Below are 18,687 nucleotides of genomic sequence, written 5' to 3'. Positions count from 1 at the left end.
CTATAGTATATTTGTTTTCTTGTTAGTCTCTCTTAGCTGTCAATAACCACTGTGAGAGAGCTAGGCTGTCTTCTCATTCACTGCCACTTTCCTATTATACCTAGCATCCAGTCCTGTGCACAGGTATCCAAACAAAGTCAGCCCCTGTCAATCACTCCCTCTCTGCAGTAACCCCAAGACTTGAGAGCCTTATTTACTGTGATTATATCCATGGAAATGCTTAATTTGGGAATTGGGGAGATTTTTCAGGTAACTGTAATTACATAAAACCCCATTTTGAGGTAAGAAAGATCGAAGATTGTGGAATCAGTTACCCTGTAATGCAAAAGGGACTTTCTGGTCCTGCTGCCTTCCATCTCCTTGGCTGAGAAATGGCATAGACTGGTAAAACTGGCTTCCAAGCCAAAGGCACACCTATTTACATGGTTGTGGTTATTTATTTCAATATTACTTTTGCTTCTCCAATGCTTCTCTCCCTGTTCCATGCAAATTCTTTTATTTTTCAAATTACTGATCCAAAAAGGGTAGGAGTGGGGGATCTTGCGTGAAAGGAAAAGTCAATTGGCATATATGGTTATCTTGAATACCTGACATTTGAGTTTAGTTGTTACCCTCCTAAGAATTAAATAATATATTTTTAAGGCACAAAACTGGGACTGCTAAAATTTTGATTTTAAATAGCCATAGGTATCTGGGCCAGATTTAAACATATTATTCTTAGTGGGAAATGATTGTGTCTTACAGTTCCCTTCAATACTCTTGTGCACAAGCCAGCAGAACTCTGTTCTTTTTGATTGGAAAATGTAAATCATACTTAAGAATTGTTCCAAAAAGAGTCTTGAGCTGAGTCCTTGGATGCAAAGTTGTAGCTCACTGCAGATTCTGATTGTTGAGTTACAACTCACTGAGAATCAGGGGTTTAAAAGGGAAGCACTGACAAACCTTTAAGCCAGGGCAGCACAAATGGCGCCTTGATAATTTATAGTCTACAGGCAGCTCTTGGGTTTATTATCACAATGACAAATGCACTGTCATTGTTAATAGGATATTTCCCAGCAAGGACTTCTTGGTATGCAAGCCAGGTTCGGTATGTCATGCAGCATGATAGCAATAAAGTCTACAAGAATTTGTAATGAACTTCAATTACTAATAGATTATGGTTAATGGGAAATATGTGCAGTAAAGATATGGGTTTTTATATGCGCCTTCTGGTATTCTACAAGGCAATGATTTATGCTACAATTTATGTTAACATTTTCTGCTATGAAAAGGCCCAATTTGGTAGAAAGCCACTTCATCCATAACAAATATTCGAGATAATTTTGCACATAATATAAATGAAAGTATAAAATTAGATATTAATCTATTTCATTTTAGCATTTTTATTTTTATTGAAAATGGAGACTTTTTTCTCTCCTGAGTAGTACTGTTGGTTAAAAATTCTTGATATAAAATGAAAGCATGAGATATATTGATGTCTTTCAGTAAAGTGTAACATTTTGTATGTTAATTTCTTTAACTTCCTGCTGTAATTAAGGACCCAGTTAAGATTTGATATATGCTGGTGTCTAGCTTATGTATTTTTAAATTAAGAAAACCCACAAGTATTCATGTTAACATGAATTTATAATCCACATCATGATTCCTATCACTATGGAGATTGACATCTGTGATAATAAATATGGAAGTACATATATAAATGATTTGTGTGTGTGTGTGTGTGTGTGTGTGTGTATGTGGCATAAACACAAACAGATACACATATATATAGTCTATACACATATATATTGACAAAAACAGACAAAACTGGAAAATGCAAACCATAGCTTAACCAAGTATAGAACCAAAAACTGCAATAAAATTAAACTAGAAAAAATGAAATAATTCACCAAAAGACTTTGAGTTAAGTGATAATGAATTTAAAATTATGAACATAGAGTAGGCACAGTCTTGGGAACCCACTGAAAACATTTTATATCTATAAAATGTGTGTGTGTGTGTGTGTGTGTGCATAAAAGCTAAGATGACTTTTAAAAAGATGAATTTTAAAAAAGCTTGATCCCTAAAATCAGAATACATATTTTTAATGTTCTTCCTTTTTTTTTAATCCCTGAAATCATTATTTCTAAAGGTCCTATATGATATCCTGCAAATGGCAGGTATACAAATAATGAATACATTTGTACTCACTATTGTCCTTACTTAAATTTTGAACTGTGATTTTTCCCTCTGACTCATCGCGGTGCTAAGAATGATGAGCGGCCTCAGTGTCCAAGAATTAAGCTCTTGGACTCTGGAGAAGAGACCCAGTTCTGCCACTTCTTAGTTTAGACTGTGTGCAAGTCCATCTAAACCTATGAAACCTCAGAGTTTTCATCTGAAAAATTAGATTAGTAAAAAATGCCTTTTTATTTTGAAAATTTAATGAAATAATGTCAAAAAATTTGCATAGTGCCTGACAAATAGTGAGTGCATAATTCATTTTAAATATTATTTTTATTTGTATTGTTTAGAGAAATACTGGTCTAGACATGTCAGTGAATATATGTATAATTATTGCTATCATTATTAATATTCCTTACAAGCTTCCATATCTTGTAGCTTTTGAGGCTCTAGTGAGCCAGAGAATCACCTGGTTGATTGATAAAAAGGCAGATTTCTGGGCCTCACACACAAATCTAGAGTAGGACCAAGAAATTTGCATATCTAACAATCCCCCCAGGTGATTCTTCTGCCCACTGAAATTTTAAAAGCAGTGCATTGGTACAATTACAGAATTCGTTGATACTCATTTCTCTGTAAATTGTTGAAACAGAACTAAAATACCATGACTGACAATCTCATCTGCTAGGTGAGATTTGACATCCTGCTGATTAAACATCTAGAATCCAAGTGATTGATAAAATATGTACACTTCTCATCTTGATATTTTGGGCCTATTTAGGGAAAAATGTTTTTTCCTCAAAAATATCTATTGACTCTCCTATACGCAATATAAACTATGTTGTATTTTTCAAAAGTTTTTCTCTTATTTTCTCAATGTTCTTTTTGGTCTACCTTACAGATTAGAAAAAAGATTCTGAAAAAGATGGGAAAGACTTGGATTAGATTAACCTGCTTAGATTAGGGCATTATCTTACTCCAAGTAAATTAGCATTGTACACAGAGGATAGAATGTTGTTTCTCTCTCGTATAACAGTCTAAGGATAGGCAATAAACACATCCCTGTTGTGGTTAACTCTGCTCCATGAAGACTCAGCTCCTTCCACCTTTTGCTCTGAATTTCCTATGACATTGCTGCTTTTTCTGCACATTCTGAGATAGCACACTACCACATCCACATTCTAGTCATCCAGAAGGAGAAAAAGTGTGTGGGTTATGTCAGCATAACCCACACACTGTGTTGCTTCTTCTCACATCCCATTGGCTGGAACTTAGTCATATGACTATATGTAGTTCAAAGGGAGTATGGGAAATGTAGTCTTCATCTGGGGAGCCATGTACCTCATTAAAAATTAGACATTCTGTTACCAGAGAAGGCAAGCACTGCTTTTGGGAAATAGTCTCTGCACATTCCCTACGTTTCTCCAGACAGCTGGAGTTACATAGACCTTATCATTTGCCATTACCAAGTTTCTTTTGTTATGGATACTCAGTAACTGATAATATGTTTACACAAGACCAAAAGACTAGATCAATTCACTGTAATTGTCTCCCCTGCCCAAGAGGGCAGGCCAAAGTTATATAGGAGTTGCCTTTTGAGGGTAGTACATTGTAGGATCAAAGTTGACTAAGTCGAACAGGTGCTGTCTTTGTATCAGAGTCACCAAGGGAGATCATTCCCTGGGAAATAGAGTGAAAATTCATCAGCTAGGAGGTAATACCTATAAAGAAGCTTGGAGGGTTAGAAGAGAAAGGAACAGAGAATCAACAAGGATCAACATTAAGGGCAGCCAGGATGTGGTGGTTAAGAACATGGTCCCTAGGGTTCATCTGTGTGGGTTGGAATTCTGGTTCCAAGAGCTGTGAGAATGTGGGAGAAATGATACAAGCAACTTATACCTTGGCTTTCTTCTTTGTGAAATTGGGATAAAAATAGTTACTAATTCATAAGCTTGTTAGGAGGATTAGATTAAATAATGTAGCACAGTGTCTAATACATTGTAACTCCTCAATAAATATTAACTATTATTAACATGGAGTCCTTAAAATTCTTTAAGTTCTGTTTTATTTATTTCTCCATGATCAACCCTTTTTCAAGCTGGAAATCTATAAATTAGACAGACCAAAGTAAACACAGGGAGCCAATGTTTACTCCACCATTCCTAGGACACACAGATGGGAAACCCATGGGTTGCCAACCTTGCCCAAACAAATCTGTCCCATGAGGTTTCTTCTGAAGCAGTAATCTCTGGCTCATTTCCTTGTCTCACTTTCTTGGTATTTTTTAAAAAATGAGAAAAGTCCAAACTATTCTCCCAATCAGACCTGGAGAAATAAAAAAACTAATAAAAATAGTAATAAACAAACCACAAAAACTGTAAAGCACCTCCCATTAAAAGCCATTGTGAAGTACATTAAACCTCTTGGAAAGCATGCAGAATGGTAGCAATATCTTGATAAATAAGCCAAGGCTGCAATGTGCTTGTGCTGATAATAAGTAGCATGGAAGAACTGTCTCTTTTACAAAACCCTGGGATTTATGTCCAGTCTGCCTGCATTGGAAACTAGAGAATTAATTCACGAAATCCATCTATCAACACAGGCAGAGAGAGGAATCACAGTGTAGAAATGAAATTAGGATGAAATTAGTTAGCTGTAGGACATAAATAGGGGTACTGACATTTTCCTAAATCTTCTGTATCAAATGTCTTTGGAGAACTCACCAAGCTTGGACTGTAGTTGATGGCCTCTATGATTTATTTCAACATTTTCTACCCTAGGCAGTTTGTTTGCAAAGTCCTTCAAGTATCATTAAGACAAATCAGGAAACAGATAATTCTTCAAGAGAAGAATATTTTCATGGGAAGACACTGCTTATACAGAATATCCACAATGTGTCATTGCAGCCTCCAGAACAACGCATCACCCTATTTATTAATCCATTGCTACAGAGATTATGGCAATCTGACATGGAGCCCTAATGAATTTTTGGCACATTTGGAAATTGTGACTGTTGTTGCCCAGGGAGCCTCTTAAATCAACTCCCACCCCTTTACTGCAGTTGCCTTTTCACAGCGTATATCACATTGAGAAATGGATTACACAACCCATAGCTTTAACTACCCTGCATTAGTTGATTGCATTTTATGGATGTGTATTGCACAGTGTATGAATCATAGGGGAGCTAGGATATGAATGACAGATAATTTAAACATGAAATTAGTAATGCCTGGGACCTGGTAAGAATAGAGGTAGAAAAATAAAGGCAAAAGTCAAGGCAGTGGTTGGGAGAACCCATGTATTTGGGACTTGGCTAAAGCAAACTTACTAGTGAAGCATAGTGTTTAGAAAGAGTATTATTTTACCATTTTTTTTTTAAATATTACCCTTTGGCCATCTGATGCTTCTTCTTCCCTTCTGTAATAAGATCGTTCCCCTTCTGTTTGCAGACGGACCTTTGAGAGCAAAAGGAATTTAGTTCTATGAAGTCTTATCTTTTAAGACAAGCTACATCTAAGATGAAAGAGCATATTAACTTAATTTGCCCACTGTACAGACGCATAGTGTGAAGTCAGAAGGTATAGGGTCTAGCTTACACCCTGTTACAAACTTGTTTTGAGAACTGGGCTAAATCATTTAACTTATTAGTACCTCAGCCTCTTCACCTTCAAAATGGGATAATAATTATCAGTCTTTCAAATTAAGTAATAATCAAATGAGATGTTATATGCTCTTCTATCTAGGACATCTGGGTGGCAAGTAGATACCCATGAGGATACTGTGAGGAAAAGGGTATTTGTTTCCAAGACAGACATAGACAGGGATTGGAAATGGCAAGGAGCATTACCTGAGACAGCCAAAGCTCATGTCTCATTCAAATGCCATGTAGTTTTACATTCCTGGCATCTCTCATTCCGGTGTGTGCTCCATTCCTGTCTTTCTAACTAACATCCTAATGAGGGCCTCCCCCATATGGCCCACAATGGCTACTCTGGATTGACTCTATCTTAAGACCTTTCATCTCAGCTACTACAGAAAGCCATCTAGCTTCCTGAAGGTCCTTCAAATATGTTGAGCTCATTCCCACAACAGGGCCTCTGTACTTGCCTGTCCTTCTTTCTGAAAAGCTCTTCCACCAGCTCTTTGCATGCCTTCCCTTGCACTTCATTTAAACCTCTGTTCAGACCCCACCCCTTTAAAGATGACTTCCCTGACCATTCTAACTAATATTTTACCCTCTGGTACTCTTTTCTCCTTATCTACTTTTATTTTCTTAATAGTACCTATAGTTATCTGACATATATCTATTTTTCTGTCTGCCCTTCCACTAGAAATCAGGCCAGTGGCATTGGGAACTTAAGTTTTCTTACTGCAGTACTGCTCTTGTTTAGAACAATGCCTCACACAATAAATATTGGTTGAATGTATATTTCATGAATGAGTGACAGTACAAATGCCAAATCTCCCCTGATTCATAATTTAAAAAATTTTGTAAAGATTTTATTTATTTATTTGAGATAGAGCAAAAGAGAGAGCATGAGCAGGGGGGAGGGGCAGAGGGGCAGAGGGAGAGTGAAAAGCAGGCTTCCCACTGAGCAGGGAGCCCAACCCAGGTTCCATATCAGGGCCCTGAGCTCATGATCTGCCTGAGCTGGAAGCAGGTGCTTAACCCACTGAGCCATGCAGGTACCCCTATAATTTCAAAATTTTTAAGAAAAGAATTAAAAGGACCCATTTCATATTTTTCAAGAGAAACCACTCCAATTTCTGGCCAACCAGTGAGTTGCCTCCTTCTGTTAGCTGCCCACCCATTGGTCTATTCAGACAGGGTTGAGATGGGGCCATTTCAGACAGTACAGAGCACAGGCACTTATAGCATCTGATGGGCAGATATCCCAAAGTGGGTCTAGAGTGGCCCAACCCTGATGGCACCTTGGGCTTCATGAAGCACCAGCTAGGCTCCAGTAGACACAGAGATCCCATCAACCTTTGGCTAGAAATGTCAAGGTTATGAATTATTAAATTGACTTCTCTAGGTACTAGCTCTCTGGACTCAGTCATAATTTTCTTTAATTTTAATTTTTTGTCTGCTCTGCATTTTATATTAAATTTTATGAGCAATTAATAATAATCATTGCTAATATTTTTGAAATACCCTGAGTCTGCCATTTTATGAGTGTATTTATGTAGCTTAACTCCTGGAATCCTTATGACCATCCTCTGAGGTAGAAAGGATGATTATATTCATTTTGAAGGTGAAGAAATGTGAGAATTGAGAGAAAAATCAGTTACCCGAGGTCTCTTAGTGAATAACTAACAGAACTGGGGTTTAAACCCAGAGGTCTGGTTTTGCTTCTTCATCTAACAAAGCTTTATGTTATACATTCATTTCCCTGTTGGGTTTAGCAAGAAGTCCTTATTTCCTTAGAAATAACATTCTGATGGGGTAAACACATCTAAATATGCCTTTAAAATGACAAAACAGGGCGCCTGGGTGGCTCAGATGGTTAAGCGTCTGCCTTCGGCTCCGGTCATGATCCCGGGGTCCTGGGATCGAGTCCCGCATCGGGCTCCCTGCTCAGTGGGGAGTCTGTTTCTCCCTCTGCTTCTCTCTCTCTCTCCCTGTCTCTCATGAATAAATAAATAAAATCTAAAAAAAAAAAAAAAAAAAAATAAAATGACAAAACATTCTGAGTAAGCTATTCTTATTAAGCAAAAATTTAAAATACATTAAATATACATTTAAGTATGTGCAGTTTCACAGACTTATTATCTAGTATTCTTTGTGACCTTTGAATCTGTTTTTATGGAGATATACCAGAAATCATTACTTTTTTTTGCCCAGTTTGGCAGAATTTTTGATTAAGAAAATTGCCAATTTTTATAATGAGCAAATATCAGGGCCCTGTAATACTGTGTTCTATTTAATGTCTTCTCTGGATTTTGGAAATACTCTCTAACAACAAAATCAAAAAAGTGTCAGAAATACTTTAAATAAGTTAAGGTTTATACAAACACTAAGGGCAATCATCAATTTTATTGGGTTCTTGAGCTATGCTTACAGAAAAATATAAAGACACAGGTAAAAAAAAAATATAAACACATAGATATAAGGTGAATGCTTGAGAAAGAAAGAATTCACTAAACACCCATTACTTAGGATCCATATTCATGGCACCCTCTTAAACACTGGGAAATGTATAATTTTGTATAAAACAACATTCCAAATTCATGTTACAGGCTTTTTTCTGAACCAAAAGTGTGAACTTGAAAAGTCAGCAGTTTCATTCCTTGTACCTATATAACTTTCCACCACTGCCTGGTAGGTACGAATGGGGATTTTTTTAAATATATATATATATATATATAAAGGCTCAAGTGTTCCCATCACATTAACAAATTGAAACAGAGAATTTATCTTTTTTTCTTTTCTTTTCTTTTTCTTTCTTTCTTTCTTTTTTTTTTTTTTTTTTAGTAAGGGATATTTATAGGATGTTTTTAGTAAGGGATTCTTTTTAGTAAGGGATGTTTATAAGAAAGGCCATTTTTATAAATATCCATCTATGGAGTGCTATTCTTTTCTATCTGTAAGTAGCATGTTAATTCTATTCTTTGTTTTGCACGTGTGCTTTTCAGAGAAGGCCATAATTCGCTCTATAGAGTCTTGATTTCTATCCTTTTGGGGAAGTTGTTCAAGGTCGTCATGGCCCATATCCATCAATTATGCCTGCCTCACAGATGTCCTTTGTCAGTAGTACATATCAGTATGATTAATGGTTCAGGGTTCATATTCAGGAATCTGATTGGATAACTGTCATTTCATTTGTTATCATGGATAATTCAGAAAACATTGATGAAGTTGTCTAAGAAAAGAGGGCAATGCAAGCCAGTTTTACTTATAATGAACAACAAAGCTTGGTCTTTTGTTAGCAAAAATAGGTTGTGCACTCCAGTATACTTCCTGGACTTCAGCTAGGAGATTGGGGGGGGTATTAACTCTATAGGTATTTCCTGCAACATTAAGTGGTAGTTCTATAAGATGAAAAAGTGAATACCACACTATGTTGAAGGCTTCATAACTGGGAGAATAAGGGTTCATGAGCTCTTCAGTAAAACCTAACTTTTATTCTGTATGTAACAGAAAGTAGTAATTATTCACTTACTTTAAATATAGCTTCATTTATTAATTATAAATTATTGGATTATTTACTTATTTAAAGAGAAGTACTGTTTTTATAAGAATGATAGATGCTTAGGGGTGCCTGGGTGGCTCAGTTGGTTGGGCGACTGCCTTCAGCTCAGGTCATGATCCTGGAGTCCTGGGATCAAGTCTCGCATCGGGCTCCCTGCTTGGCGGGGAGTCTGCTTCTCCCTCTGACCCTCCCCCCTCTCATGTGCTCTCTCTCTCTCATTCTCACTATCTCAAATGAATAAATAAATAAAATCTTTAAAAAAAATGTAGATGTTTGCCATTAAAGATAAAATAAAGCACATTCAATAAGTTTTTTAAAATCCTCTGAAATCCTGTCCAAGGATGACTCTTAGTCTTAAAGGAGATCTTAGACAGAGGAACATAAGAGACGTTAAGGTGTTGAAATAGATTCAGGGTTTTCTGGAAATTTGGTAAATGATACAAAGTGCATTTTAAGTCAGTGGAAATCCCCCAGTAAATTGTATTGATATAGCCACCTATCTTTGTGAGGGTAAACATTTTGTTCTCATTTTAACTCCTTCCACTTATGTAAATTTCTTTTTTTATTAAGTTTTTAAATTTTAATTCCAATATAGTTAACATACAGTGTTATATTAGGTTCAGGTGTACAGTATAGTGATTCAGTAATTCTATACATTACTCAGTTCTCATAATAATAAGTGTACTCTTAATCCCCATCACCTATTTCACCCATCCCCCCACCCTCTGGTAACCATCAATTTGTTCTCTATAGTTAAGAGTCTGTTTCCTTGGTTTTTCTTTCTCTCTTTTTTCTTTGTTCCTTTGCTTTGTTTTTTAAATTCCACATGTGAGTGAAATCATATGGTATTTGTCTTTCTCTGACTTATTTCACTTAGCGTTATACTCTAGCTCCATCCATGTTGTTGCAAGTGGTAAGATTTCATTCTTTTTTATGGCTAAATAATATTCCATTACATATATATTTACACACACATACATATACACACACACACACACATGTATATATAAAATCACCTCTTCTTTATCCATTCATCAATCGATGGACACTTGGGATGCTTCCATATCTTGACTATTGTAAATAATGCTGCAATAAACAGGGATGCATGTATCTCTTTGAATTAGTGTTTTTGTATTTTGAGGATAAATACCCTGTAGTACAATTACTATATTGTAGGGTAGTTCTGTTTTAAACTTTTTGAGGAAACGCCATACTGTCTTCCACAGTGGGTACACCAGTTTGCACTCCCACCAAGAGTGTACTGTGGTTCCTTTTTCTCTGCATCCTTGCCAAAACTTGTTGTTTCTTTTAGCCATTCTGACAGGTGTGAGGAATATCTCTTTGTAGTTTTGATTTGCATTTCCCTCATGATGAAGTATGTTGAGCATCTTTTCATGTGTCTGTTGGCCATCTGTATGTCTTCTTTGGAGAAATATCTGTTCATATCTTCTTATTTTTTAATTGCTTTTTTTTGGCGTAGAGTTGTATAATTTCTTTATATATTTTGGATACTAACCCTTTATCAGATACATCATTTGCAAATATCTTCTCCCATTCAGTAGGATGGCTTTGAATCTTGTTGGTTGTTTCCAGTTTTGTTGTTCAGAAGCTTTTTATTTTAATGTAGTCTCAATAGTTTATTTTTACTTTGATTTTCCTTGCCCAAAGGAGACATATCTAGAAAAATGTTGCAACAGCTGATGTCAGAGAAATTACTGCTTGTGCTCTGTTTTAGGATATTTATGGTTTCAGGTCTCACATTTAGGTTCTTAATCCATTTTGAGTTTATTTTTGTGTATGGTGTAAGAAAGTGGTCCGGTTTATTCTTTTGTATGTTGCTGTCTAGCTTTCCCAACACCATTTTTTGAACAAACTGCCTTTCCCATTGCATATTCTTGTCTCCTTTGTTGAAGATTAATTGACCATATACTTATGGGTTGATTTCTAGGTTTTCTATTCTGTTCCATTGATCTATGTGTCTGTTTTTATGACAGTACCATGCTGTTTTGATCACTGTGTTTTGTAATATAACCTGAAGTCCAGAATTGTGATGCTTCCAGTTTAGTTTTTCTTTTTCAAGATTTCTTTGGCTATTGGGGTCTTGTCTGGTTCCATACAAGTTTTAGAATTGTTTGTTCTAATTGTTTGAAAAATACTGTTGGTATTTTGATAGGGATTGCACTAAACGTATAGATTGTTTTGGGTACTATGGACATTTTAACAATATTTGTTCTTCCAGTTCATGCACATGGAATGTCTTTCCATTTCTTTGTGTCATCTTCAATTTCTTTCATCAAATGTTTTATAGTTTTCAGAGTACAGGTATTTTATTGGTTTTGGTGTAATTGTAAATTGAATTAATTTCTCTTTCTGCTCCTTAATTATTAGTGTATAGAAATGCAACAGATTTTTGTACATTGATTTTGTATCCTGCAACTTTACTGAATTAATTTATCAGTTCTAGTAATTTTTTTGGTGGGATCTTCAGGATATATATATATTATCATATTATATATTATATACATATATAATCATGTCATCTGCAGCAGTCCATTTTAACATTTCTTGTAGGGCTGGTTTGGTGGTCATGAAGTCCCTTAGTTTTTGTCTGAGAAATTCTTTATCCCTCCTTCTATTCTGAATGCTAGCATTTCTGGATAGAATATTCTTGGCTGCACATTTTTCCATTCAGCACTTTGCACATATGCCACTCTCTTCTGGCCTGCAAAATTTCTGCTAAAAAATCCACTGATAGCCTTATGGAGTTTTCCTTGTAAGTAATTTTCTTCTTTTCTCTTGCTGCTTTAATTTCTTTTTCTTTATCACTTCTTTTTGCCATTTTAATTGTTATGTGTCTTTGTGTGGACTTTCTTGGGTTAATTTTGTTGGGGGATCTCTGTGCCTCCTAGATCTGGGTTTGTTTCCTTCCCCAGATTCAGAAGTTTCAGCTATTATTCTCTCAAATAGATTTTCAGCCCTCTTTTCTCTCTCTTCTTAGAGATCCCTATAATGCAAATGTTACTGTGCTTGATGGAATCACTGAGTTCCCTAAGTCTATTCTCATTCTGTATAATTGTTTTCTTTTACCTCCTCAGTTTGATTGCTTTCCATTACTGTCTTCCATGTTGATAATTTTTTCTTCTCTTTCCTCTAGCCTACCATTGATTCCATCTAGTGTATTTTTAATTTCATTTATTGTGTTCTTCATCTATGCTTGGTTCTTTTTTATCTCTTTGTTAAGGATCTCACTGATGCATCCACTCATTTCCCAAGTCCAGTGACTATCTTTATGATCATTACTTTAAATTCTCTAACAGGCATATTACTTATATTAATTTCATGTAGGTCTCTTGCTGTGGTTTTGTCCAGTTCTTTCATTTGGAACATATTCCTCTGTCTCCTCATTTTGTCTAACTCTCTATGTCTGTTTCTGTGTGTTGGGAAAGTCAGCTATGTCTCCTACTCTTGAAAGTAGTGGGTGGGGCACACACTTTTAATAAGGTGGTGCTGGTCCTCTTCCATAGGGTATATGCAGTTGCTGTGAAGACCAGGCCTGGCCAGTGATGCTCTGCAAAGCCCACATGGGTAGGGAGTGCAGTTTTAACAAGGTGTGTGTGGAGGTGACCTGCTGTTTGGAACAAGGCCCCACAAAACACACAGGAGACTCGGTGTTGGCAAGATTTATGCCAGTCTTCTAGGGGAGGAGACTGCAGTGCAGTCAAGTGACTGGGAAGGACAGATCTGCCGATGTGAGGGGCTTAGTGTAAGCAAGTTAGGTAAGGAGTGTGGGCTCTGCTGGTTTCTGAAGGTGGTGAAGCATTTATGCTGACGGGTGGGAGATGGAAATGGCAGCTCCTTTGTTTCTGGAGGAGTCTCTCAGGGAAATATGTTTCTCTGGGACATGTTCTGAGATTAGTAAATAATTCTCCCTCCGATGTGCCCTAGGCATTTTTCAAACTGCTGCTTCTATGCTGTATCTCCATGGGCTATTTGTTGTGCTATCTCTTTAAGGACAGGGACTCAGTTTCCTGTAACACACTGGGCTCTCCCAGAGCAGAGCCTACTAATTTTTAAAATTCCAGTCTTTAAGTCATGCTCGTTGTAAGAACTCATGAAATTCAGCCCCTCTTGCTTTCAGAGCCAAATGTTATGGGAATTCTTCCCCATGCAGGCTCACTGGTGTGACCCTCTATTTCTGACCCTTCTCCGTGCCCCTGGCTCCTCCCAACTGCAGACAGCCAGGACCCTTTTAGCTCACCACCTCATCTTCATCTTTCCTATCCTCTTCCATGTGGTCTCTTCTTTACCTTTAGTTGTGAGTTTCTTCTGCCTGTCTTTCGGTGGTTTTCTGTTATTTATGCTGATTTGAGCATTACCATGGGACTAGGTGAGTTGAGGGTCCTTCTACTCTGCCATCTTCCCAGACTCCTACACTTATGTAAATTTCAAACATATCAAAGATTTATTTTTTAAAGTGAAACTATATTTTTTATAATAAAATATGTAAATATTCTAAAACCTTGTTTTAAGAAGGCCTTTAAAAATGTGTCAGAAGCCCAGAAATTAAGAAAGAAAAAAAAAACCTTAAAATTTGACTGAATAGAAAATGAATAGAAAAAAACTTCACTATATTAAAAAACAAACAAAATACTATAAAATCAAAGATAAAAGATAAACAATAAAGAGAAAAGAGTAAACAAAGTAGAAGCAAATGGAACACATAACAAATAATTTTGTAGTATCCTAAGGTGCTTATTTTTAGTAATCAATAAAAACAAGATAGAAACTACCAGAAGAATGTGCACAAATAATTCTTCACAAAAGGGAAAAGATCAATAAACATACTTTTTCATATATATCAATAAGTATATACTTTTGTAGTATTTAAAGAATCCATAGCACATGTTTTATGAATATTTTGGGAAATCCCAGTACAACCAACAAATGGAAAGGATTTTACTGTCAATAAGCCAGTGAAACTTAGTTGTCTCATTTTTCTAGCTTATGTGGTATTTATTCGGAATGTGGCCTCTTGATGTGGGGAAGGAATGGGATAAGACTAACAGTATCCTATATGATTCGCATGGAAATCTAAGAATGTCTTGGAATTTTCTAAATTTTATATATGAGACAATAATCTATTTATATTGAGATGTGTTTATAATTTTAATACAGAAATAAATGATCAACATTATTCAAAATATAATTTTTAATATACTTTCATGTTGATATTTATGCCTCAACCACTATGAAACTCAGACTATTATTAAAAAGAACCTTTCCCTCTTTCTTTACACTGAATTCAGACTCTTGCAGATCTTTCATAATTTCTGCTTTGAGATCAGGTGGTGCTGTTGTATTAAAGTTGCAGGTTTCTGTCAAAAAATCACAAAGCAGTTCTCCATTTTCATTGCCATCAACAAAACAATCAGATATGTCCATGGTGGACAGAAGGTCATAACACTCATACTTAATCCCCAATTTATCCAGAATCTGAGTGAGGTCAGATGATGTGACATACTGACAGAGGTCATCCTGAGGTAAGCGGGATCCATACTTTTTCCACAGCTTGTCCCAGCCACTGATTCCTGTGTGATAAAACAAAGTTCATGCTTTTACTTATTCTTCTTCTCAATTCTCTTCTCTGCCGGGAAGTATACTACATGCTTAGAATAAAGCAGCCAATAAAGAAATATTCTTGCCTTTGAGTAACTTAATTTAAGAGGTGCACAGCAGGGGGAAAGAAAGTTAAATACACAAGTAAATAAATCACATATCAGATGGTGCTAAGTGCTAATGAAAAACAAATCAGAACAAGGAATAAGGAGGGTTAAAGAGTTAGATGGGTTGCTGTTTATATAGAGTGGTCACAGAAAGTCTCTGTAATAATGTGACATTTGAGCAGAGATATGAGAACAAGCCATGTAGGTATCAGAGGGAAGAATACCTTAGGTACAGAAAAGAGCAACTACAAAGGCTCTGATGCAGGACCATGCTTGTCATGTTAAGAACTAGCCAGGAAACCAGTGAGGTTGGAATTCAGTGAGCAAAAGGGAGAATAGAAGAAGATAAGGATGGATGAGTGGTGGGGAAGTAGATAGGGTGCCATATCACGTGGGATGAGATGGGAAGCCATTGTAGAGTTGTCTGAAATAACTTTCTGGATCGATGAACATATTCTATATCTGCATTGTCCAATATGGTAGCCACTAACCATCTGTGGCTAAGGAACATTTGAACTGTGGCTAGTATGACCAAGAAAATGAATTTTAAGCTTTACTTCATTGCAATTCATTTACATATCAATTTCAATAGCCAAATGTGGCTTTTATACTGGACAACACAACATTAGATTGACTTAACCTGATTTACATTTTAATAAGGTTACTTAGTCACACAGATGAGAATAGACCATAGGGCCATAAGGGCAGAAACAGGGAGAACAGTAAGGAGGTTATGGAAATAATCTGGGTGACAGATGATGGCAAATTGGAGCAGCTAGCTTTTGGAGGTGATGAGAAGTGGTTGGATTTCTTATATATTATGCTCCTAGATCCAGGGAGATTTGCCAATAATTTGGATATTGGGTATGAGTGAAAACAGAGTCAGTGGCCCCGATGATTTTGCCCCAAGTACCTGAAAAGAGAGAATTGCCATTATTGGAAATGGGAAGAATGAGATAGGAGCAGTTTTAAATGTATCATCAGGTGTCAAGTTTTGGAAATGTAAATATGAGATATCTATTGATACCTCTTGGACATTCCAGCAGTGATAGGAAGAAGGCAGTGGTTTATGTGAGTCTTGAGTTCAGAGGAGAGGATCTAAGAGTAAGAACTGAAACAGAGAGAAAGAGCAGAATAAATACAATGATAATTTTCTCAAACAAAAAATGGGGTAGCCGCTCATGTCTCCACTTATAAAATGCTGCCTTGCACTGCCAATAAATAGGCTGATTCTTACAAATTTTGTTCCCAGCTTTAGAAGATGTTTTAGCAATGTCTACTGTGTTTAATTGAAAACCCAGCCCAGTGTAGAAGCTAAGAGAAGCAGCCTCTGAGGGAGAGAGACACAGGTTGGAATGTACTTCTGACACTTCATGAAGAGATGAGATTTGTTATTTAGTCTCTGAGAACCTCAGTTTTCTGATCTATAAAGTGGGGATAACCATACTTACCTCAAATGCAACTGCAAGTATTAAATGAGATAATTTAAGTGAATTGTTATACAATGCTAAGCACATGGCAGATGGATAATAAATACTTATAAATGAACATTATATGGAATTAGTTTGATAATATATTTTCACTGGTTGTAATCTTGAGACTGTGAAAAAGCAAACTTGCTGTTTAGAAATCTATACTACTACTACATCAACAGAAATGAGCATCTGTTTGTGGACCCTCTAATACATGCATATAATAATGGGATGTTACATACACAGTTGATACAGTGTAGTAAGTAAGAGGGTCTCTAAAGCCAACTGCTTAAGTAGGAAGCCTGACTTTTCCTCTGACTAGCTCTATGAAACTTTTCCTCAGGTTTATCACCTGCAAAACAGGGATAACAATAGAGTTTTTGCATAGAATTAGGGCAAGAGAAAGTAAAGGAACTAAGAACCATGACTGGCACACGTAGTAAATAAACATTGTTCAAGTATTGGGAAATTAAGTTGGACTTGGCAAAGCAATGTAAGAGGGAACCTATATTCCAGGATTAATAGTGAAGATTTCAAAGGCTTGACATTTTTTTGGTTCCCAAACCTCTTTTATGGTCTAATGAAGTAACTGACTCTCCAGCAAAGTACACAAACAATAAATACCTATACAGTTATGCATATGATTATTGGATGCCCAAAGACCCCTGGCCATCATCCATGGATTGGGCTAAAGTCTCCTGATTGAACTCAACAAAACAGACTATCCAAGGCAGAAAAGGGTAAAATTTAAATAGCTTAGATAATTGACATTCTACCAATATTTCAGAGGGAGTGATAACTTCAGGGTATGCTCTAGAAGGTAAAATTGGAATGAAGCAGAAAAAACAAAACCTCAGTCCAATGAAAAATAATAGGGTCATGAGTATGTATTAAAAAATCTTTCATTACAAAGATAATGATTATCTGCCCAAATAAGAATATGCCTACAAATAAGACTTTACAAGAAAATAAATATTTCAATGAGTTGAAAGGAAGCTCTATTATCATTATTATTTTTATTTTTAAGCTGACAGAGAAAAAAAATAACCGAATACTGATTGCAGAAAATTTACTGGTGTCAGTGTTGTGTGACTTGGTGCCATTTCTGAGCTGAGCAATTATACACTTTCTAACTGATGCATTATCATAATGGCTGTCAGTGGGCACAACATATGGTGTTATTTTTGTTTCCAACATGATATAAACCAGATTCTTTTTTCTCATTCTATTAAAAATAACACACCATGTTTGCCTCCTTCCTCAGTCAGGTAAGGAGAGGGGAGAACAAAAAACTAGTGTCTCCTTCTGGCTAAACCCCCTTAACCAGAAAAGTTGCATTTTAACTAGCAACTCTCAAAACTAATGCCTGGCTACTACATTTGCAGAAAAACATGCTACGATTGATATCATTTTAGTGTGAGACACTCATTTTAAAAATCCACCTCATTTGTCCTTATCTCTCTTCCTTTTCATCCCCAAATCAAATCTTTTATCTTTATATAATCAGGAACTTCTGCTTGTTATAATTAAATGAATATTTACTGAGCTGGGCTAGTTCTGTAACTGATACTTCCAAATACAGAGAAAAGCCTCTCTTCCCTCAAGCAACATGTATTCTAACAGTAAATGCTGTCATTTAATTCTGATTTCAATTTCTATGTCTTTTCCTAATGAGTTTTATTTGCCCACTCTTCATCGCTTTTCTCTGCCTATTCCAGCATGCACTTTAGTGTGTGTGCGTGTCTGTGTGCACGTGTATCTTCTTTATTGAGTCTTTTACTCCTGTTTATTAAACCTATCTTCAAATCTCCAGAACTTTCTATGTTCTCTGATTCCAAGTCCATCATGTAGTTTTAGCCAAAACATGCTCTTTTTTTTAGACACATTCAGAACTAGTAGTTTAGAATATTATAAGGCAGAAATAATAAATGATTATAAAATAATTTATTCAGTTCAATTCAAATGTCTATTGGGTGTGTTTTAGGTTCCAAAGAGATGAGAAGCAGGATGCCTGCTCTCAAGGAGCTCTCTTTAAATTCCTTGTATGCCTCTGATAAGAAACTTAGCACCCTGCTCCAAGTGTTCACACACCTCAATCCTCTACTACATAGCAGCCGTTCAAAAGCAGAGGAAAAG

General features: G+C 36.1%; 1 protein-coding gene across 2 annotated transcripts in view; it reads right to left on the bottom strand.

The window, feature by feature from the left end:
- Window positions 1–4,245: 4,245 nt before the first annotated feature.
- The window catches only part of HNMT (histamine N-methyltransferase), a 53,046-nt gene continuing 38,604 nt past the window's right edge, over window positions 4,246–18,687 (bottom strand). Inside the window, exons 6-8 of one of the 2 annotated variants that reach the window (XM_027591476.1) lie at window positions 14,878–14,944; window positions 5,550–5,618; window positions 4,246–4,488 (exon numbers count right to left, since the gene is read on the bottom strand). In XM_027591476.1, the coding sequence (XP_027447277.1) occupies window positions 4,326–4,488; window positions 5,550–5,618; window positions 14,878–14,944 (299 nt within the window). In that variant the 3' untranslated portion in view covers window positions 4,246–4,325. Of the gene's footprint in view, window positions 4,489–5,549; window positions 5,619–14,552; window positions 14,945–18,687 lie in introns of those variants that run through there. The other variant, XM_027591475.1, reaches the window with a different exon arrangement.

This window comes from Zalophus californianus, chromosome 3, assembly GCF_009762305.2.
Source record: "Zalophus californianus isolate mZalCal1 chromosome 3, mZalCal1.pri.v2, whole genome shotgun sequence".
Lineage (NCBI taxonomy): Eukaryota > Metazoa > Chordata > Mammalia > Carnivora > Otariidae > Zalophus > Zalophus californianus.
This window is presented reverse-complemented; position numbering and strand designations above follow the sequence as displayed.